The following is a 21951-nucleotide window of genomic DNA, read 5'->3' as shown; positions in this document are numbered from 1 at the left end:
ATAATTGGACAGTGGAGTGTTGTATGCCGTTCACCAATGGTTAAAAAATATATAATACATGAATAAATAAAAGTACATGTGTTTAGATGATTTGATGAGCTTTGGTGATATGAGATTTTACATGATAATTCATTTAGATGGACGTTATGGTTTACAAAATTAAAGAAGAAACGAAATAACTATACAGTCCCTTTGATCATTAACAAACACACGATATTCCCCAAAATGATTTATTATGCTACAAAATTAAGGCAAACTATAAAAGTAGAACAATTCTTTTTAAATGGAAAAAAATGTGCACTAGTTGTTTGTATCCTAAAGTATATTGTGCTGGATAAATTGCAAGGGAGGAGACACCTGTCTTGTAAGCTGTATGCCGTAATGTTGTTTCTCCAATGAAATGTAGTGTACATAGAGTACACATTAACACACACACACACAAACATACACACATTAACGCAAATATTTAGCAAAATAGCATCAGTGACACTGTAGTTTCTTTTCACATTTGAGTTTGTTTGTTTTCATCTTTCTCATCATCCCTCTCAGAGTCTCTCATGTAGCCCATCTTTTGTTTAAGGCCTCTGTCGTCCTCGTCGTCATCCACATTCTTTCTGAACTGGGCTTCAATTCCCGAAGGATCCATGTAAGTGTAGAAGTACGCCATGATGGAGAAGATGAAACACACGGCGATCAGGAGCGAGGCGAAGAGGACATACTCCACCCACTTTAAACAAGGAGGAATCATGTATTATCATCCCACCACACAAGTGCAACTTTTGGGTGCGGGTGCTATTTTGTCAAACTTAAAAAAAAAATAAAGAAATAAAAATCATTACCTGTTCAGGAATCTTGGCAAGCTCGGCCACAATCAAAACGATGAAGTTGCCGATTGCCACCGTGAACAACCAGCCAGCTTGCAGCACTGCTTTCATGTTACTTGGTGCCTTGGAGGAGAAAAAAGACACAAAAAGAACGTTATTATAAAGTTAAATGTCCTACACAAATCATAAATGTTTGAAGATAATTGCTGAAAACATCTCAGAACTATTTTGCTGTTATTCGTAGAAAAAAAAAATTCCCTCTTGACTGTCTTTTTGCGCTTTCTGCCCTAAGATGCCACAAGATGACTATGGTCCCATCTTGTGGCATCTCAGTACTAACTACTAAGAGATAGAAAAGTAGTGATTTGGTGCCCTCTTATGACATCTATTAGGCCATTTAGGGAGTGCTAATTTATTTGCAGATTTTCGCTATTGGTCACAGGTCTAGTTACGGAACAACATTGACGAGGAAAGAATGTGTTTCACCTGTGAGTACGAGAACTCCAGGCCAGTGACAGAAAACATGACTTCCCCCGCAGTGATGAAGAAGTACTGCGGTATCTGGAGGGCCATGTGAACCGAGTTGGGCTTGACGTCTTCTACTGCGCTAATAGACTCGTGACACTAACAGAAAAAAACAAATCCATAATGACCCATTGAAAACGATTCCACGTGAGCACATTTCACGCCGATGCGTTTGGCAAACTCACCGAAGGTCCAAACTTGAACGTGCTGTGGATGAGAAAAGTGTAGGAACTTCCGAATCCAAACTCCCGGCTGTATTCGCATGACTCTGAACCGCTTCTTATGGTGAACGTGGTGCTGATCGTTGCCCCAAAGGAAAAAAAACAAACAAAATCAGACGTTGGGTATGTTAGCGTCATTATTATTATATTTTCTGTTGGCAGCGGCCTGTTAAATTTCAATGTACTTACATTCCATTTTTAATCTGGGAATAGTTTGAATAATATTCCGGCTCAAGTAAAATGGCGTCTGCTGCCGCAATGGACACATTCACTGCTGTTAACATTCCGTTTATAAATCTGAAATCAAAATAATTAACTGTTGTTAATAATTAACATTTTACTTGTGTGGCCACATAAATTGATACATTTTTATTCAAATAAAAACAAATAATTATCCATTTTCTATAGCACATCCTATAGTATAGTGTCATATATTTGCTGTCGATATATACAACAAGGCATGACATTTACCTGATTGCATTATTTCCTTGCTGCGGTTTGGCCTTCAGATCTTCAGTCTGAGAGAAGGACACGGGGAATGTTTATTTGTTGCGCCCCCACCGGCGACTTGATTTATATGAATTGCGCGGAACGCACCTGCAGCCACTCGTGGGAGACGTTCGAGGGAAGGAGAAGTGTTTGTCGCGCTCCCTTGGTTAAGAAGAGCGTTCTCGTCACTCCTCCCTGGCTCTCCACGGACACAATGATTTCTTCCTCTCCAAATGTCAAGTACTCCTCGCTGGCCTGACACACACACACACAAATATGACAATATGGGATATTAAAGATGCACGTGTGGATGAAAAGGCTCCTGCATCCCCTTTTCCATGGCATACTGTCAAAATAATCATTACATTTTTATCACCACGCTTTGCCTGCAGTGTACCTTGGCTTGATAAAGGTTGGAAAACACTGATAAAGGATAGCAGTTCGTCAGAGTACAAGCCTTGGAATCAGCTCAAAATGGCGGCTTCAATTCAAGATGGCCGACTTCATGTTCAATTCAAAGCATGGCTCCTTCAAACTTTTTGTGTCCTCTTTTGATAGACATGCTCATTGAACGTCATGTTTTTCAACACATTAATCAGAAGAATAATTAACAGAAATTCAAAATCTGACAAAAGAACGGTGAATTAGGTTATAGTTTTAAAATACTAACAACATACCTGATGTGGAGGGAGATCCAGCAGCACGTTGTCGGGCAGTTTGACGTTGAGTGGCTCAGCGCCCAAGTTTAATAATTTCAACTGGCTCTGTGATGCTGAAGGGAACGTCGGCAGTGTTTTCTACACACGCACAAAAAAAGCACAACAAAGAGGTCATTTCAGTGCTTGCGCTACTTTGGAAACACATTTTTAAGAGGAAGAAAACCACATTTAGAATGACGTCAAGCACTTACGTCAATTTCAACCTGAACCAGAGCAGCGCAGACGAAGGCCAACGCTGCCAAAAACATCCCCACTGTCATTCTTTTCAGAGGCCTAATGAAACAAATATCATGACGACAATGTAAGTATAATCAATTAATAATTGTTTAATATTATTCAGTCAAAAATATACATAAAAAATAAATACAAATATATATATATATATATGTATATATATATATATATAAATAGTATTATTTATTTGACACAGCTATAAAAATGAAAATGTAAAGGTCCATAAGTTAAAAAAAAAAAAGGAGAAAAAAGTTTGTGAAATTGAGCTTTTGGTTGAAATTTCAGGATGAAGCTAAAATGGGCTAACCCATGACAAGTTGACTTAACTGTCCAAATGTTGAATTTTCCGGCATAATTTTGCACAACTTTCTGTTCTCTCGTCGACAACATTCACACCAGGTGATTTGTCTACTTCTACGCCTTTCTGTGACTCTTCCAGTTTCACTGCATCTCTAGTGCAACCTGCTAATGGCAATATCCCGATTCTATTTTATTTTTTTTATTTTATTTTTTTAAGTGGAGTACATAAAGACCTCTGCAAATCTTTAGTTAGCCTCTCGTGTTCCTTACGTGAAGTTCAGGCCACATTTTTTGATGAGAGGGTAGATAAGACTGTCCATGATGGGCACCAGGGTCAAGATCAGGACAGGGTTGACAGTCTTTAAAAATGACACGGGGAGAGTGAGTCAAATGCAACACACACACACACCCCCACCCCCACACACACACACCCACCCCCACACACATGCTCGACAGGATTCATTAAATATGATGACTTAAGCCTACCTGCATCTGATCGGGCTGGATGACGAGAGCTCCCTGCAGAGACACACAGCTTAGTCGTGCATTCACATATTGGCTCAGCATTTAAATCTGCTCTTATGTCGGGAACTTACAAAATTTCCATCCATGGTGGTGGCCTGCAAAGTCCACCTGGAACCCTGCAAGACAAGAGAAGTGTTTTGAAGGCCGCAACCAAACGGACGCAGTGTTGTGAAGTGCTTTCAGAGCAATAAATACCTTCTGGTCAAACAGGGTCCAAAACATTGGAAGTGGAATGTACAGGAAGAGAACCTTCAGCACCATTTTGATTTGAGCAATAAGCAGTTTCTACACGGCAGGAAGGAAGAATCATAGTTTGATATCAAGCACCGCTGATCAGGAGAATATTTTCAAAATGACACGGCTGATAAATAGAATTGAAAGCAAACTTACATCATATTTCTCCTCGGCCCAGTCCATCCAGTGCTGCCTCTTGGGGTATCTGCTGCTTATGTGACTGTAGCGGTTTTTAATGGCAAACTGATGAGGAAACAAAAATTGTCACAAGGGAACGGACACGAGAAGAAGGACAATGAACGGATGCAAATGGTAGAAAAAAAAAGACTTACACCGATGCATCGACAAACATCCATCATGATATTTCCTTGAGGCTCTGCTTTGTAGTACATGCCACTGCCGACGATGAACACCACTGTTGGTGACATCACACATTATTATCCGTTTGTCTCGATTTGATTCGATACGTATTGTGGTACGCGGGGTGCGATTCATTTTAAAGAGGAACGAGTTAGTTCATTTCCATTCGATTCCTTCCGGCACGGCACAGATTGCAAGGGTAAAAGCTACATTTCCTTCAAAGAGATTGCATATATAAAATCATACATACCAAGCGCAACCACCATGAGAGCAGCAGGGACGCCAAAGGCAAGGGGATAGCAGCTTTGCTTGGTGTGGATGCCACATTCTTGAGCTGCCACATACGCATGCAAACAAATGTAATAATAATAATAATAATAATAATAACAATAATAATAATAATAATGATAATTATAATAACTTTCATTATTATTATTATTATCATTATAATAATAAAAAACATACAAAATAAATCACTGTTTTTCATTTAAAACAACCAAATGAAAAAAAAGTAAGTACCGAGGTAACAAAGTGCATTTTATTCTAGCCTCGTCTGACACCTCAAAATGTGATGATATAACTGCCATAAGTGCAGCTTCATTTGCTGTGTAAAACCTACTTTGCGTGTCGTCTACTTTCTCTTACCTCTCAAGATGGGAGTGATGATGGTAGACAGGAGGCTGCCTCCATTGATGCACAGGTAAAACACAGAGAAAAACGTACTCCTTTGCTTCTCCTGTACAGAACAATGAGATTCGGTTTTCAAAACAGAATTATTGGAATCCGCGTGGTGATGATTGGGCTATGATTCCAACCCTGAACCTCTCAAATGCCACTCATCCACCATACTGCAGACAACAAATCATAAAGATCCTATTCACGGTAGCATTGAAGATCCTGCCTCCCAAATATTGTCTTAGCATTAGCATTTTTCGTATTGTTGCAGTTTGTCGATGTGTGCACCACGAACTGCCCCGGTCTAGACCAGGGGTGGGCAAACATTTTGATTTTTGAAATTTGACAGCAGGAGCAGATGGATGGAGTCTTTTGGCAAAGTCACCTCATCTGAGAAAAAATACATACAGTATATAGCAAAAACATGCTTTAATTTTAAATAAAAATGAACAAAAGCATTACAACAAAATATCTGTCTTTGAGTGCGCCTCCTAGTGGGGACACATCAGAATTACAGCGAAAATAAAACATGAACAAGGTTTATTCATTTAATTTTGTCAAATTCAGCGGGCCGGATTAAAAGGTTTAATGGGCTGCATGTGGCCCCCGGGCCTTAGTTTGCTCACCCCTGGTCTAGACAATGTCGAAGCACTTTTAACGCATATAATTTGACACATTATGATAATACTCAAACAGGTTTGTTAAGCCTTCAAATCTGCAATAAAAGCACAGAATACCTGCTTTGTAACATCCTATCGATATGAAGTTGGATTTTCTTCAACGATGGCGATCAAAGGCAAATTTCACAACAGATTGGTCATTTATAACACACTTTGCGTCTTCGTCTTCTTTTACACTAAGATGGGGCTGCACTCTTGAGAAGAGTTTCTATGCATAATTCCTGACTTAAACTTGATTATGAGTATCCGTTACGGTGATGTACTAACCTGGTTGTCACTGAACTGGTCCCCACCAAAGGCCGCCACGCAAGGTTTGATACCGCCAGTTCCCAAAGCAATAAGGAAGAGGCCCACCATTGACATGACACTGAACGTCATCAAAAACATGACAGAACATCAAATTCCACAGTTCGGATTAGAAAACAAACATTGACCCAAACTCACACGTGAAAGGTCATGTCGTCGGGCGTCCCGTCTTTGTTGGTGTCTGTGATGTCGTGGATGGCGCTGACAGCCATGGCCACCTGACCCAGTGCGTAGACAATGGACAGGTAGATGATGGTCCTGGGCGAAGGAGGTATAAACGCAATCAATGAAGTGTGAGTCAACAGAAACAGAGTCAACCACCCACTTGAATTTCCCAAGCCAGGAGTCGGCCACGATGGCGCCCAGAATAGGAGTGAGGTAGCACAGGGCGACAAAAATGTGGTAGATGGAGGTGGCCATGTCATCATCCCAGCGCAGGAAGTACTTAAAGTACAGCACCAGGACAGCTGTGGACGAGCAAGCACAGCCAATAACATATTTCAACAAGTTCCTTAAATGTATAATCAGCGGTGGATGTGTTAGGTCACGTACATAAGAACTCTCGTCTCACCTCGCATGCCATAGTAGGAGAACCTCTCGCAGAACTCATTCACCACAATGAAAAATATGCTGAGCGGGTAACCACATACTGCTATGTCCTGCAAAAATGCACGAGAATCAGTCACATGCATCTTAACCCTCAAGCCTTGCTCCGTCTTACTTCTTCTGGTTGCTTTCATTTCACTTCACAACCTGTTCAACTAATATCAGTTTTTGCATGAAGTGTCTACTTGTTTTTCTTGGAAGCCTTCAAATTCCAGCTTGTTTGCACAATGTGCAAGTGTGTAAGACAACCTGAAAATACCACTGCTACGGTCTCTGCCATTTTCTTTTGATAAGTGAAACCTCATCTGAGCTAATACACTTTTTACATCCATTTAGTTCAATACATGCTGTGTTATATGCGGATGACACATAACATAACTAACTAGGGAGCATCCAGCAAGTAAGCAAGGTAGAACACAAGACGCAGGGTGTGAACAGCCCTTCTACTTTCTAAAAACAGTGGGGGTAGAAATAACACAATTTGGGATACAATAAATAAATAAACGTACCTATCCACTACATAGGTGAAGTTGACCCAATCTTTTTTCTTTTTGCAGAAAACAACCCCAAAAATTAATAATTTTGTACAAAACAACCCTCCTTCCTAAAAAAATGTGACTCACTTTGTAGATTGTTTTTTATTTATTTATCTAACCCAGAATTTTGTTATTTTTACCTAACCGTTTTTAGAGTGCACATTCAAATTCCTCCATTATTATCAGAGGACATATTTTTGTCGACTGGAATGGACTCCCCTTGAAATTTATGCCTCCACATATATCTATTATTGATCGCCAGGGGAAAAACAAAAAATTCCATGGCGACTGCTTGAAGAATTAAATCCCGTTGCACAGAAAACCTTGTTATTCACCTAAATGGAAAAAAAGGCGGAGTCCTTGTGCTGTGACGGCAGTTGAGTCTTCCCTATGAGCCACAAGAAAGTGAGTGTCCTATTTGTCTGTTTTTTGCTCTAACTGTCGTTGGGGGTGCAAGAGCCAAAGTATCTGTTAAAAAGAATTCAAATAAATACTTTAAAAAGGGGCGTGGCATTGTCGTTTGCATTAAAGTTCGCCGCTTGCAAGACACCGTAGCACGGTTCATAGTATCGCGAGATTTGGAAGAAGCAAGTCAGGCCAACCTCTGCTGTCAGGGATAAATAACGACTTACCAAGTAACTATTCTTTTTTAAACGATGCATTTTACCGTTTGCTGCATTGACAAGCTGCGCCGAGCAAAGTTGCATGCAAAGGTTATTTTTATTTGTCGTTAACAAATATTTTGTTTCTAATCATTCTTAGGTGTCTCAACAATGGCCACCGGCTCTCATGCCTCGAAAGTTTGCTCTTTGTACAAGAAGATTCTCGTGCTGCATCGCTTTCTGCCGATACATTTGCGAGCTCTCGGCGACAACTACGTGAAAGACGAATTCAGAAGACACAAAAACGCTTCGCCGGAAGAAGTCAAGAGCTTCATGACAGAATGGCAGAACTACAAGGACAATCTGCAGTCGCAAATTATGGAATCAGTACGGAACATATACGGCTCCCTAAAATTCGGCATTAACCTGCCGGAGGAAAAACTGAAAGACTTCCAAGAGGAACAGATAGGACAACTGTACGAGCTCCTGCTTGAATCCACCAAAGCGAAAAATCAGTTTAATATCCAGGAGGAGAAAAAATGAAACTGCGAGCCCCGTGTGGGGAAACAAAGAGAGCCCGTTCAGATCATGGACGTGAAGGGAAATAAAACTGATCATGTTTGGTCAAGGCAAAAGCAATGTTTCGTCTTTATATTCCTGTAAAGCCTCAATAATTCACATGGCACAAGAGACTTTCTTTGCTCATTTTTTTGTTGTCTTGATGAAGATGTGCAACCAATGGTCCGTCGATGTATGGCTATATTCCATGTTCATGTAGAAATAAACTTGCAACGACCAGCCGCAGCGTCATTGTTATGTCATCATACAACATACAAAAGGGTCAAATAGAAAACAGATAGGTGGAGTAGCCAAAAATTGTGCTAAAGTTAGTTCAATAAATTTCAGCACAGTTAGAATAATTAATCAGGTAAAATTAAAAAATATTCCTCCAAATAAGTGTTACTCTTAATAGTTTAGTACGTTAATATTGTGTATCTGTTGTTGTTTACTAAACTTTGTTTAGCTAGCTTCTTTTTTTTTTTTTTTTTAAATCATAGCTTTGCTTGTTACATTTCTTTGGTGTGTAGCTTCCGTGCTGTGAATCTCCATTTGAGGAAGAGTAGCTAGCTGTTGGCATTGCTCAATCCATTTTCCAACCCACTTTGTTGATCACATCAAATATTTGTTGTAGCACGCTTTGCATTGACCCAGAGTGGGGCCGATCGACATCTATTTATAGTCTCTCTCTAGTCAGCAGAAATAGATTCCATTTAAAATGAAATTCTTGTCCATGGTCAGCAGACTTTATTTCTCGAAATTGCCACTTATTTGCCATACCATGAAACATCTGTCGGAAACTAAGACTATTGTATGAAATTGCTCCTTTGTTTGACAAATGCAAAACAAAAAATAATTTGGAATTCATAAAATCCTCAGGAAACAATTACATTTCATCTCTGCAGAGAAAAGGTACAGCAAGGAAGCATGGTGCACAATTTCAATTTCAGTAGCAACTGCAGGCTCAGTCATCATTACGGCATCATCATGTATAGGTGTAATAAATGCTTTACCTTTCCTTTACTCTTCTTCCCTTTCTTTGGCTCCTTGAAATCTGTGGCTAAAAACAACATGTCCAGATTCAGATTTGTGGGTGATAATAGATTAACAACTGGATTAGACAAAACTCACCTGCCATGATGTCAACAAGCTGCTTTCGATTGGGAGACCATTCACACTTGAGTTTGCACAAAGTTTCCTCCTTGATAATGCTTACTAGACATTCATACATCCTCCCATCCTGCTGACTGCTGCTTTTATGGTGGGGGCGGGAGCATGATATAACATAACAGATAGCGAGTCCCTGACACCTCCATAAAAAAAAACAATTTCAACAATACAACTCGTGCCCAAGAGGCACTGAACACAAAAAAAAGAAAAAAGCGCAGAAATTAGTGTATTTTATTTAAAGAAAAGCAGTGGGGGGGATCATCAGCTTACAGCAGAACTGTGATTTGTGTTAAATACAAATAAAAACTCACTGCTGCCCAAATATAAAAGAATTTGAATTGGATGAACACTAAAATGGTAAAAGCGTCAAACGACCCCCTTGTCGGCGCAGTGTCAGGTTCCACCCTTCCTCGCTTTGGCATGAAAGTGAAAAAAAAAATCTGTACAGTGTATCCTTTGCAAATATTGCACACGCTCCTTTTTTCTTTTCATATATACACATAATAACTCATATTACCTTTTTTTTGGGGGGGAGGGGATGCAATGGCTTTAAAACCCTCCCAAGCCAGTGAGGCAATTTCATATTGGCTAACATACAGGAGGCTAAAATTCTAAAAATAGAACATCATGTACATGGGTGATGCACGTATGCTGCATATACTGCTCATGTAGACATCAATAGAGTGACTTGTAAAAATGTTCTGTACATAAAAACAATGTAACTGATTCACCCAAATGACATCATGTGAGGACATGCATACGATGCATCCATGAACAGAAACTTGAACGACACGTCATGATGAGGCGCCCTCCCCGCATGCCCCATTCGCCCTTCTTTCAAGATACACGTGGCCGTCCGTGTTCAGGAAGTGAACGGCGGCAGGGGATCAGTCTGTGCCCATGGGAGGTCCTTGGTGCCGTGCCTGAGCGCTTGCGGGCTCTTCATACCACAGAAGAAGAGCTGGGGATGCCCTGGATGGTGGCCCCCGTCGGCGTGCCACTGATGGCGTTGAAGATGTGAAGCGAGTCGGGAAGAGCGCTTTTGATGCCATCTTCGACGGTGCTGATCTGGAAAGCAAAGTCAAAATGGATACACTGAAAGATTTGACGAGAATATGGATGGCATCCCAAATCGGTGCTTGTAACTTAACAAAAAAAAAAAAAGAGTTTCTTTTTTAATGATAAGCATAGCTACAGTAATAAAATAGATGTAAAAAAAAAAAATAAAATAAAAATATAGACTTTTTCGTTTTTTCTACACTGAACTTAATCTTACCATTTTTTGGCACCCTTTGTCACATCCAGCAGCTTCTCCATCTTTTCATGGGAGGTACGCAACTTTGAGATTATTTTGTTGTCTTTGGCTGGCTTTACAGCTGTTATGTCCTTCTTCTTTTGGCAATTTTTTTTTCTGAGTTAAAACTAATACAGTGGAAATCATTTCTAAGGCACTCACTTTTTAAAAAAAAAAAATTTTTTTTTAGGACCAATCGTGAAAAAAAAAAAGCACGGAAAGATAATGAAACACGAACTGTTGCCCTGCTCAAATACAGAATACAAGCGGTGCACAATATTCTAATGGGCACACAACAACACTGACATTTGCCCACATACTCCATACCGCATAAACACACAGATGAAAAGTATGTACAGACACACACACTTCATCAGACAGGCATGCGGGTATGCCAACACACTCAATAAAAATGATATTGATCAAGCCAGCTGTCACATTCGTTGTAAAAGGTGGGTGGAACATGTGAGAGGGATAACTGATTTTATTTATTGCCGCCATGTAAAGATAAGTACGTGTGTGTTTGTGTGAAGAGATAACTTTGTGATCAAGGCCAGAGAATGAGCTGTGTTATGATCAGTGAATTCATTTGAGCAGTATCGTAATTCGTATCGTTAAAAAGCACCAAAAAACATATCAAGTACACGGAATGTACATTCAGATGTTTATGAATATTCAAATTAGGTTTACGCCTGTAAAAATGACAGAGCTTTTTAGGTTTTAGCCGGAAATTCCGCAGGAAAGCGCAATATCGCTAATCTTTTGTGACGAATGACTGTAAGAGCACACACACGCATTCATCTGGCTGGAACAATCAACGACAACATTTAGGATTCTCATTACCATCCAATCTGCTCATGGCAGCACCAAGAGAAAACAGAAAATTGCGTTATCAACATGCATGTTATGTTATAGTCCGTCTTATTTTGAAAAAAAAAAAAGATTGCACTGACTTGCTCGTGCATGATGATGGACAGCTCTCTGGCCAGGTCTCTGTAGTTGGCCTTCATCTCGTCGTGATACTCCTGCTGGTCCTCTTTAATGAGCCGCTCATTGATCCCCAAACCGTGGCCACACGCCTCCACAAAATGCCTGCGTACCAAGCCGACAGCGTCGGGATGCGTTAAAGGAGCGTGACGAAGAGCAATGTTAACATCTGTCAGGAGAAATCTCACCTGAAGACCTCTTTCAGCTGTTTGACTTTGTTATCAGGATACTTCTTGGCACTCGCGTCGTCCAGAAAAGCACGAGCGTACGACAGCGGTCCGGCATTTACCTGCACAAAGACGAGATTTATAATGCAATGAGGGAAACTTTCATTTAATTAAGTCTGTTTTATCTGCTTGGGTGCATCATCTTGGCTCCAGCTCATTGGTGACCCTGAGGATAATAAATTTGAGAGAAAAGGCATGGATGGATTTTTCAAAACAGAACAAATAAATGGCGCCATTGAAAACATTTATATCTTCATGTGCCATTGTTGCGACTAATGACAAGCACTGTAATAAGTCAACATTATTTCAGGATTAACTATGAAGAATCTTGGGGTGTGCTTGGGTTATAAATAAAAAAAAAAACTAGCAAAAATATCCAATAATCATAATTTGTAAAGTCGTAGTCAACGCTAATTTAGATTTTTTTTTCAATTTTTTTTTAGGGGATCATAAAAAAAAAGAAAAAAAAAAAGTGTCAGACTCTTTCCAACATAAGAGAAAGGCGTTTACAAACTTTTACATGACATTATATTTAAAAATTTAAAAAAAAATGACAATCACTGAATCAATACAATAAATAAATGCTAATTGAATGCAAACCCAGTAGGTCTCTGAGGACTTCAAACTCGGGTCATGTGGTGAAGCCCAGAGTTGCATGTAGCTGTTATGCTGCACACAAATGGAATACGCTGCCAACAGAATGTCTTACATTCTTTCATTTTCAAATGCTTTTAAATGTTGCATTTGGAATTATGTGAAGCACATTGAATTAACTCGAGTATGAAATGTACTACATAAATAAAGCGGTCCAGCCTCCCTTTAAGGCTGAGCATTTGGCAACCAACACGGACAATGCCATCCCAGACACAAGTGATAAATGTTTAAGCCTCGGCGGAGGTTTTGATGCACCCTGAGCACGTGATGTCCTGACCTGGACGCTGATGCTTCCCTGCAGTTTGAGCTGCAGCCGAATCATGTCCACCTCACTGGAGGAGCACAGCTGATTAATCTCAGCCACCTTCTTGTTCATCTCATCGATGGCCACCTCGATGGGGCTGAGGTCTTTGTGCTGCTGGTACATCACGGGGATGCGTTTCTTCACGTAGGGGAAACGGTGTGTGGCTGTGAGGGGGGGGGGGAACAGAACGTGAGAGCTGGCAGATGAGCCGTCAGTAAAGATAAGAATCTGCGCTTGAACTTCTGGATTTGTTGCGCCATAAAGCAATATAAAAGTGTGATTGCGGCTTGAGGAAAGTCCTTGGGGAAACAAGCTGACATGTTCAGGATCTAATCAAGATCTTTCACGCATGTGACATGCGTATGCTAATGACGGAAGCTAAAAAAAAAGATTTGGATGTAGTGAATATCTGCTCCTCACAAGCTCCCAAATTAAAAGTACGAGACATGATTAAAAAAAATGGTACCGGGGTCGGGGGACACCTACTGGTTAGAATAGTTCTACGTTTGCACTGCTCCTCCACGCCGCCTTGCTTTTTGCCCGACACGGTGAAAGGCATCTCAAACACAAAGCGGCGGATGTTGTGGCTTTTTTCAAAATCCGTCTTCCTGTCCGCCAGTTCCTTGTCCTCCAAGTCAGGCGTCACGTGCGTCACTTGTATGTACGCATACTTTGAATCCAGGTCTTTGGGGTTGATCTACAAAAGACAACACAGGACTCTCACATTCTACAAAGATTCATGTTAGGTTCGGTGAGGTCTCTAAATTGCCCGAAAGTGTGAAGTTGCTTTCTGAGTTTTACTGGTTGGATTCCTAACTTATTTTCCATCATGATTGCAAGGCAAGCGATATTAGGCTTTTAAACACAATTTAATACCTTTCCAGAGTCCTGAATCATCTTCACATTCTCTTGGCCAAACTTGTCCGAGTACAACTTGAGGAGCCTCTGAGATATCTCGGACAACGGCGTGAATTTGGGTTCTTTGTAGATATATTCCTTCCCGTCTTCATCCTCGAAGAAGCCCTAATGAGATACAAAACACATAAAATAAGTCCACGGAAGCCAATCGCACCATCGATCAACCCACTTCCTACAAAACAACAATCACTGGCCACAGCATTAGGTACACCTGCACAATCAAATGAGATCCAAATGAGCTGACACTGATGTAGTAGCCAGTGAGTGTACAGTATGCCGTAATGACAGCTACAATCAATCAATTTAAAGAGACAACCCAACAGACACAAAAAGGTGTAAAGCATGATCTGAGCGTCACGGTCGTAAGTCCCATTAACACCAAAGACATGCTTTGACCCATCTACATCCTGCTATTTGCACATTTTCGGTGGTGATCAAGATGACACTGAAGCGGCACGCCAACGACTGGACGTAAGAAGCAAGGAGAGGAACACACTTTCAAAGCACGCTGCAGTCCTACAAAGTTGACTATCACACTCATTTACCTCAGCCTCTGAATCGGTAAACTGGTAATGCTATAGCAGTGTGGAGAGGAGAAAGTCAAAAGTATCATTATACTGTGCCAGTGACAGGTGGGAGGAAACACACCCCAGAAACTATTCATCTGTCGCACAAATGATATGAAATGCATGTTGAAGCTGCCATGCAACAAATGCAGAAGCTGTCATGAGGACTGTAACAGTCAACTGAAGCAGGAAACGCTTCGATAAAAGCGCCACGGAGAATAGCACCCGCACCACCACGCGCGCAGCTCGGAGACACTAGCAAAGTGCAAGTGCGCAACTTACCGCTGCCTTAAAAGAGAGCAAAAAACACAGAGAATGGGGTTAGAATGCGTTAGGGAAGAGCCAGCTCTGCATTAGGTCACATTGGAAAATTCAACATGAGACTGGAGGGGGACGATCTAAATAAATGAATGAATGAATGAACAAACAAACAAATAAATAAATACACTAATAAATAAATAAATAAAATAAAATAAAAGCAACACCAACAAAACATGACATGTAAAACATTTCCAGTTAAGAGTGTTTAACTGACCTGGCCAAAGAAGGCTACTCTGAAGTAGGTGCCCAGTAGTCGCTTGCCTGTGTGCATCACCTCCGTGACCTTGCTGTACGCTCGATGCAGCGTGTCGTACAGGTGGGCCAGTTTCTGTGCGGGGAATCTGAAATGTTACGGAAACATACAGCGATAATCGAACTTCGCGCCATCTGAAACGGCTGCGTACTTCAAAGTCCCTCCGCTTCTCATAAATGGGGATGATCAACTTGTAGATGTCCGAGATGAGCTCGTAACGCTCGGCTTTCCACAGGCCGTCGGCGCACTCTTCCAAAAGCTCCATAAGGACGTCCTGATAGAAAAAAAAAAAAGCAGACATGCTTACCTCTCTTTTACAGTGCTTTCTAACTTTTCTAAAAAAAAACGTTTTATTAAGAACTATACAAACGTATATAAAATGCATATCACATGTGAACTTTTGATAGCATTTAGAACAAAGTAAACCATCACAAGAGTTGAAAACCAACCTCATTGAAGTGCACATCCTGCATGCCGACATCCTCCATCATGGCGGCCTCTTCATCAACGTTGGGCGTCACGACTTCGAACGCCGAGCATCCTTGTTTGAACATGCCTGCAGAAAAGACGAGACGCTCAGATCAGTGAAAGTCGTTGAAGTGTCACAGGCGAGCTACTGAATACAGAGTACCTTTTCTCCGCAGGTATTCTGCCACCAACGCTGCCACATGAACGTAGCACATTGCCGCCTGTAAAAAATGCCAACAGTGAACTCAGGGATTAAATAAATATATATATATAAACTTTTTTTTTTTAATCAGATACAGCACGTGACAGAAATCTGAAGCGGATGTGCTAACCACTAGCCTGAAATTTTTATCTACCGCCATTCATTTTATAAGACAGACCTCAGACAAATCTCCATTTTTGACATGGATTCGAGCCATGCTGTCCAGCCAGGTCTTCCTGAGCTCCGGTGTGCTCGTGTACGACTTGGCCAGACTGTACTGGAGGTCGACCAGCATTTCAGGGTCTCTCTCGTGCTCTTTCATCTGAGCGGTCGCCATCAACACCGTTCGGATACGCTTAGTCAGGTCCTTCACGTCGGAGGGGAAAGCGGTGTTCTGTTGCGGGAAAACGTTTTTTTTTTTTTTTTATATTTTTTTATTATTGCTACATTATTACCCGATGACTTACGGATAGCTAAAAAAAAAAAATCCTGACCTTGATTGTTCTGTCACTGTTGGCACAGTTGTTGATTATGGACAAGGAGTGCTGGAAGCGAGTACTTCCAATTCCAATGACGTCAGCTATTAACTGACTTACCGCAATCACCACCTAGAAATGAAAATGAAAGCGAATGGTTGGGAAACACTTTAAATAATGGAAGCCATTTTTTGTGTTATTTTATTTTGGTGTAAAGAAGGATCAAAACAAGTTTATCCCACCTGCAAGTGTGTCCTGACAAAAGACTTGCGACCCGTGTAATCAAAGTTGCTCTTCATGAGGAAGTAAAGCAGATGGGCGGCATCGCTCCGAATGGAACTCAGCTTGGAGTTACAACACTTTAAGATCTCGTAACAGAACGCGGCACACATATCGGCGCGGCCTTCGAAAAACGTGCTGGGAAACTGAAAAGACAGAAGCGGCGTGAGCGGCAATGACATCCTAAGGATATGATGATGATAAATATCCTCATCTCCACCTTGTAGATGAACGTCCGCAGTGAGGTGAAGACCTGTTTTAGGGCAGTTTCCGACTGATTGATTCGCAGAAAACAGAGGTGGACTTCAAAAACCTTCTTCATCAGAGGACTGTGGCCATAGTCGGCACACAGCTGGGTCTACAATTAGAGGGAAGACAGATTATTTCTCTTGGAAAGTGACAGAATGCACTACTGGAGTGTTGTGATGTCATGGCTTGTTACCTTGAAACCCATGATGAAGATGCTGAGGGTGTCCAGGACGGTGAGGCACACTTCGGTGGCGATGTTGGCCTCCAGCAGCGAGTGATTTAACGTGTCTGCATCCGCGTGACTGTAAGCTAAAGAGAGCAAGCGGCTGTAGTGCGTTCACATTTCATTGCATATTCAGTGGAGCATTACTCACAGAGGAGAGAAAGTAAAAGGTCAAATAAGATGAAACGAAAAGGTGACGTGAAAGCAGAATGACGCGTTCTTGACCGATATGACAATTTTAGGGGCTATAAAAAATAAATAAATAAATAAATAATAAAAGAGACTTGATCCGATATTTAGGCCTATATATCAAATAAGAATATTTATATACACATATGAACAAGTTCTTAAATATTCTTAATATTCTCAAGATATTCTTCAAAACAAAGAGGTTACTGAATCAAAATGAGGAACTTTAATTAGTAACACTGTCAAAAGAAGGACCGTAAACTGTAAGCTGTGTAATGGTCTATACTCGATAATGGTGGACACGGGATTTAACGAAGATCCAGCTAATACAACGTTAACGCTCTTTTCTTGTTTAAAAAAATAAAAAACAGAACAAAACCACGTGTTCTTGACGTGTTGACCTGCACCAGTTAGTGCGAGTTGGGAAGAAATGTACCACACTTATCTGGTCTGTGTGTGTAAGTGTAACAGAATCTCCGCATTGCAAAAATGTTAAAACATCGATTACATATCGACTCATGTCGATTAATCGGTTATAAAATCGTCCTATTAATCGGTCGGGCTCGACGGAGGTAGTGAATGTTTGGGAACTGCCTGCCATCCTGATACGTTCTTACCATTCTCTACAGATATTCCAAGAATACTTGAAATCTTTTTTACACTGAAAACACAAAGAAACCTTTGTCAGAAACTTGTCACAAAGGCAGAAAAAGCGAACTTTGCCTTCAAGAATTTTTCTCCCAGATGGCAGACTGGATTTTGAATTAGATGATGATGATGGAGATGATGGAGAAAGCACGGGAAGGTTGTAAGATGCATGTTGACAAGTCGAATATGGAGCACTTACTGTGGTTAAAAGTATATGAGTTATCCAGGCTGCTGAGCTGCTGTAAGCGGGCATGCATCATTCCCGCCCTGTTACGGGACACAGGCAGAGTCTGAGACTTCCGCTCATGCGCTACGTGACCTGCCCCGTCCTGGTTCCTGATGAGGAAACAGGACAGAGATTGATGAGTCGACCAGACTCTACAACGGAGCAGAGTTAGCAAAGCAGGTTAGGATGACTTAGGAAAACCACTCGGAAGTCATTTGCTTATAGAAATAAATTCAGAATCATTGGGTGCGGTGACTTCAAACATTTGTTAATGGAAATGAACATGATATCAATAGTAAATTCTTTAGACCTCATTTTATGTGCTAAGGCATGATAAGATTTAGTGGGAATGAAGCCCAACTCATTTTTTAAAATTCAATATTTTAGCTCATATACTGCGTGTTGTACATTCCCCCCCACCAAAAAAATGTTTCAGTGTTGTCATTTTCATGGTATATAAAGTTGTGATTATAGCCAGTTCAACACCGCCCCCTGCTGTTGACAGTGAAATTGTGACGTCATGCAATAGCTAAGTGGTAGCGTTGATGCTAACAGTCTACAGCAGCCATGCATTTCGTCATGACAGTCACATCACAGCACGGCAACCTCACACAAAAATAAAAAGAAAAAAAAAAAGAGAAGGAGTCATGCATTAGTCTATTCCACACAGATGGCTTACCCAAGCAGGAGAGGGCAGGAGCCGGATTTTAATTCACAGTGTTAAACTTGCCAGCATTATTGTGAGTAGAGAAACAGCGGTGGGGAGTTAGAGAGACAGAAAGAGAGCAAGCGCCTAAAGACCCCTGGTAGTTGAGGCCTGAGCCGGCCCATTTCCGAGTGTAGGCATTGAACATACATTCACTGTGAGTTAATAATATTTCGTATCATTCTCTGTTTACACCAAGATGTCCCAAAGTAGAACAAATCTTTAAAAGGTATGCTATATATTGAATGGAAATCGAAAACTGAGTCAACTAGATTTTTTTTATTTATTATCACAACTTGGGAGTTAGAGAATTTCACACATTTGCACTTATTGGACATCTGTACACTCAAAAATATCATTTGCAGCCCTATTCAGTACCATGCAGTGGATCTCTATACCAATGCAAATAATGACTGTAAACGTTAATAATCAAGAACTATTTTTCTCAGATTAAGTCAATGAAAACTTTCTTCATGTGTTGACTGAGCATTATTTAATCTTTTCCATGCTGGCTGAAAGCATTAATCATCAAATAATAAGTCAGGAAAGGGGACCTGTGAATGGATTTAATTTCGAACCAAAATGTGTGAAATTCTTCAATCAAGTTAAAAAAAATAAAAATGTCATTTTTTACAACCAAAATGTGTGAAATTCTTCAAATGAAGTTTAAAAAAAAAAAATCTAAAATGACTTAAACAACATTACCTTGCGATGTACCTCTTTCCCATGTATCTGAATTGGTGGAGACACACTCTGAGGGTAATAAGAAAAGGACAATCAGTCTATGAGACAAAAACAAACGTAAGCCCCAAGACCGAAATGGGGATGTTGAGTCGTCTTACTCGACAAGCGTGAAGAAGTCCATCAGCTCCGCAGATGTTGCTTTATTCCAGTATGTGAACAAAGCATCTGTAGGGTTCCATTTAGTTAGCTCGATTTCGTCTCGCTTTGGTACAACGAGAGAGGGGCAAAAACAATGACATCTTACCCTCAGACATGCTTTTGAGCACATGGAGGAAGCACATGAGGAAGCTCTTGATCTCTGCCTGTTCGAGTTTATCGCATCGGAGCAGGCTGCCCAGTGACGACGCGGGCTGGCTCTGTGACACACACAAACATGGCAACGCTACAGACAAACGTCTTGACGATTTTAGGCAAAACTAATAGAATACGACAGCAACTTGAGCCTCATGTTTACTGACATCAGGGGTTGCGTGAAATATACCTTGTCCAAAGAGTTGCCCTTTTCTGTGTTCCTCTCCGGCAGACTGTTGCCAGAGTCGGTGCTGATGAGGGACCCTCGTGAGTCCGCGTGGCGCACAGAGTTAACGTTGGGTGTCGAGGATGTGTGAGGGGAGGCTAAGAGGAACAGGAGGAAATATTATTATTGCGTTTTATTTTTATGAAAATAACTATTACGTTTCTCCATTTTCCTCCATCAGCTTTTTCTTTGCTCACCGGTGCCAGAGATGGCGCCAAAAACATCTTTGTGCAAGCTGGTGTCCAAAAAAGTGCTGGATCTGGGTGGTGTCATCAAAGCGTTGGCGAGGAGGGAATCATCTCTTCCATTCTGAGAGAAACAAGATGATTTGAATATTTGCAGACCAGCGTAAAAGGTAGGATCATTTGACATGCCAAAGATTGTTTAACAAACATGAATGTGAGTGTGAGAGGATGTTTGCCTATTTGCGCCCTGTGATTGGCTAACTAATTAGACCCTAATGAGGATATTTTTTTAAAATTTATTTTCATGGACAAGTACAACAAATTAGCAATAAATAAAATTTGATTGATCGCTTGATAATGGGTTTGTCGCAAGTTACATGTCAGTCCAAAAGACGCCGTTAGGTGTCGCCCTTACGCTGTTACAGTGGTTGACGGTGAAGGGGGTCACTTCCTTCACGTTCAGCCTGTTGACATTCTCTTGCAGCAAACCAAACAGAGGCAAGTAGAGAGTCGCCAACCTCGCCTGCTGACTCTGGCAAACACATGAATCACTCAGCAGCCGTCTCCAGCAACAATCAGGCACAGCGGTGAGTCAGTGAGGAAACACGGCGCCACTTACTTTGGAGGTGTAGCGCTCATCGAACGTGTGCTTTATCATCAGGTTCTTCAGCACCTGGATGGCTATCTGTCGAATCTCCCTGAACTCCTGCAGGGCTGCGTTGACCTCGCGGAGAAGCAGACCAACCAGGAAGTGGTTCTTGCAAAAGTCATCCGTCAGCGAGTAATCCAGTTGGAGGTCTGAGGGGAGGAAGTGCAGGCAGAGGAGATGAAGCCACAGGAAACAACAGCAACCAATCAGGGGAAAATAGAATATTTCTAATCTCATTTGAATCTGACACAATTAAATCAGACACAAACATTTGAAAGCGTGGCAGGTATGCAAACTGCAACCACAAAATAACATCTCAAAAAATCTTATGAAAACCCATTGTAGCATTTATACGAGATCCATGAACTAAAATGCGTGTCCTCCTCACTAGTAAGAAAAACTATGTCGCACTATCCTCCAGTGGGAAAAAAAATGTGTAGAAAGGCAATTGTTCACTAATGCGCAAAAAGCTTTCCAGTACATGGACTAAATATTGGAGGAATGCAATTGGAGTTTCAGAATGAAAGTCATTTACAGTATTTGGTTTTGCTTTGCTTGTGTAGCCGAGCAAAGCAAAAAAAAAAAAAAAAAAACCTTAAATATTACGATGCCATTCATGAGAAAGGCATTTTGTTATTTTACATAAAATGTACACAATTGGCAGTCAGTCAAATTGAAGCATTGCTAATTGTAATGTCAAAAATCACATTATTTTCCAGCTAATAGAATTTTATAGGAACACAAATTACAAATGGAAAAACGTAAGTGAGATTTATGTTTGGAAAATTCCTGGTGTGAGCGTGATTGCGGACAAACAGGTTTGTGATTGAGAACGATCATCTGTTCGGAGCACTGGCACTAACTAAAACCTTTATACAGCTCTTTAAATAATTCATTTGCATACATACAAGTGGTGTAGGATTTTTCTGGGAATGGTGATGAAAGCCACATTATAGCTTCTAATATATTTTTTTTTTTACGAGATTTGCTCCATTTGTTGACTTTTAATAACATTAGTAAAATTGGATTCAGATTTTCAAAGGGATTTCGTTACATTCTGGGCTCAAGTCAAGGGTGATCTGATTTAAGTGTCCTGGCATGC

At 40.8% G+C, this 21951-nt stretch overlaps 3 protein-coding genes across 9 annotated transcripts in view; 1 reads left to right on the top strand and 2 right to left on the bottom strand.

Moving 5' to 3' along the window:
• Positions 1–233: 233 nt before the first annotated feature.
• slc15a1a (solute carrier family 15 member 1a) lies at positions 234–9637 on the bottom strand. The gene is made up of 23 exons (XM_088315863.1): positions 9526–9637; positions 9408–9454; positions 6664–6751; positions 6418–6559; positions 6231–6350; positions 6054–6153; positions 5077–5167; positions 4682–4765; positions 4404–4486; positions 4228–4314; positions 4033–4122; positions 3909–3953; positions 3799–3831; positions 3583–3671; positions 2970–3051; positions 2737–2856; positions 2168–2314; positions 2042–2088; positions 1760–1867; positions 1535–1646; positions 1311–1448; positions 840–947; positions 234–727 (listed from the first exon to the last, which is right to left on the bottom strand). The coding sequence occupies exons 1-23, from the start codon at positions 9623–9625 to the stop codon at positions 503–505; spliced, it is 2286 nt and encodes a 761-aa protein (XP_088171989.1). The 5' UTR covers positions 9626–9637; the 3' UTR covers positions 234–502.
• Positions 7753–8634, top strand: sdhaf3 (succinate dehydrogenase complex assembly factor 3). The gene is made up of 2 exons (XM_088315867.1): positions 7753–7869; positions 7997–8634. Exon 2 carries the CDS (start codon positions 8008–8010, stop codon positions 8377–8379), a length of 372 nt encoding a protein of 123 aa, XP_088171993.1. The 5' UTR covers positions 7753–7869; positions 7997–8007; the 3' UTR covers positions 8380–8634.
• A 457-nt stretch (positions 9638–10094) lies between the features above and the next one.
• LOC148323626 (dedicator of cytokinesis protein 9-like) overlaps positions 10095–21951 on the bottom strand; it is a 57045-nt gene continuing 45188 nt past the window's right edge. For 4 of the 7 annotated variants that reach the window (XM_088315857.1, XM_088315852.1, XM_088315853.1 and 1 more), the window contains 23 exons: positions 20820–20998; positions 20616–20732; positions 20213–20324; positions 19980–20113; positions 19743–19854; positions 19597–19663; positions 19460–19507; positions 18022–18158; positions 16956–17071; positions 16734–16871; positions 16477–16659; positions 16253–16366; positions 15937–16152; positions 15720–15777; positions 15538–15644; positions 15240–15362; positions 15050–15163; positions 13907–14053; positions 13517–13727; positions 13004–13194; positions 12034–12134; positions 11812–11950; positions 10095–10632 (listed from right to left, as the gene is read on the bottom strand). In XM_088315857.1, the coding sequence (XP_088171983.1) occupies positions 10507–10632; positions 11812–11950; positions 12034–12134; positions 13004–13194; positions 13517–13727; positions 13907–14053; positions 15050–15163; positions 15240–15362; positions 15538–15644; positions 15720–15777; positions 15937–16152; positions 16253–16366; positions 16477–16659; positions 16734–16871; positions 16956–17071; positions 18022–18158; positions 19460–19507; positions 19597–19663; positions 19743–19854; positions 19980–20113; positions 20213–20324; positions 20616–20732; positions 20820–20998 (2990 nt within the window). In that variant the 3' untranslated portion in view covers positions 10095–10506. Of the gene's footprint in view, positions 10633–11811; positions 11951–12033; positions 12135–13003; positions 13195–13516; positions 13728–13906; positions 14054–14493; positions 14524–15049; positions 15164–15239; positions 15363–15537; positions 15645–15719; positions 15778–15936; positions 16153–16252; positions 16367–16476; positions 16660–16733; positions 16872–16955; positions 17072–18021; positions 18159–19459; positions 19508–19596; positions 19664–19742; positions 19855–19979; positions 20114–20212; positions 20325–20615; positions 20733–20819; positions 20999–21951 lie in introns of all 7 variants that reach the window. The other 3 variants (XM_088315858.1, XM_088315854.1, XM_088315851.1) reach the window with 2 other exon arrangements.

The sequence above is a fragment of the Idiotropiscis lumnitzeri genome, chromosome 14, assembly GCF_059441095.1.
Source record: "Idiotropiscis lumnitzeri isolate Australia: NSW breed Sydney's pygmy pipehorse chromosome 14, RoL_Ilum_1.0, whole genome shotgun sequence".
Lineage (NCBI taxonomy): Eukaryota > Metazoa > Chordata > Actinopteri > Syngnathiformes > Syngnathidae > Idiotropiscis > Idiotropiscis lumnitzeri.
Note: the sequence above shows the minus strand (reverse complement) of the source record. Positions and strands in the feature narration are given on the sequence as shown.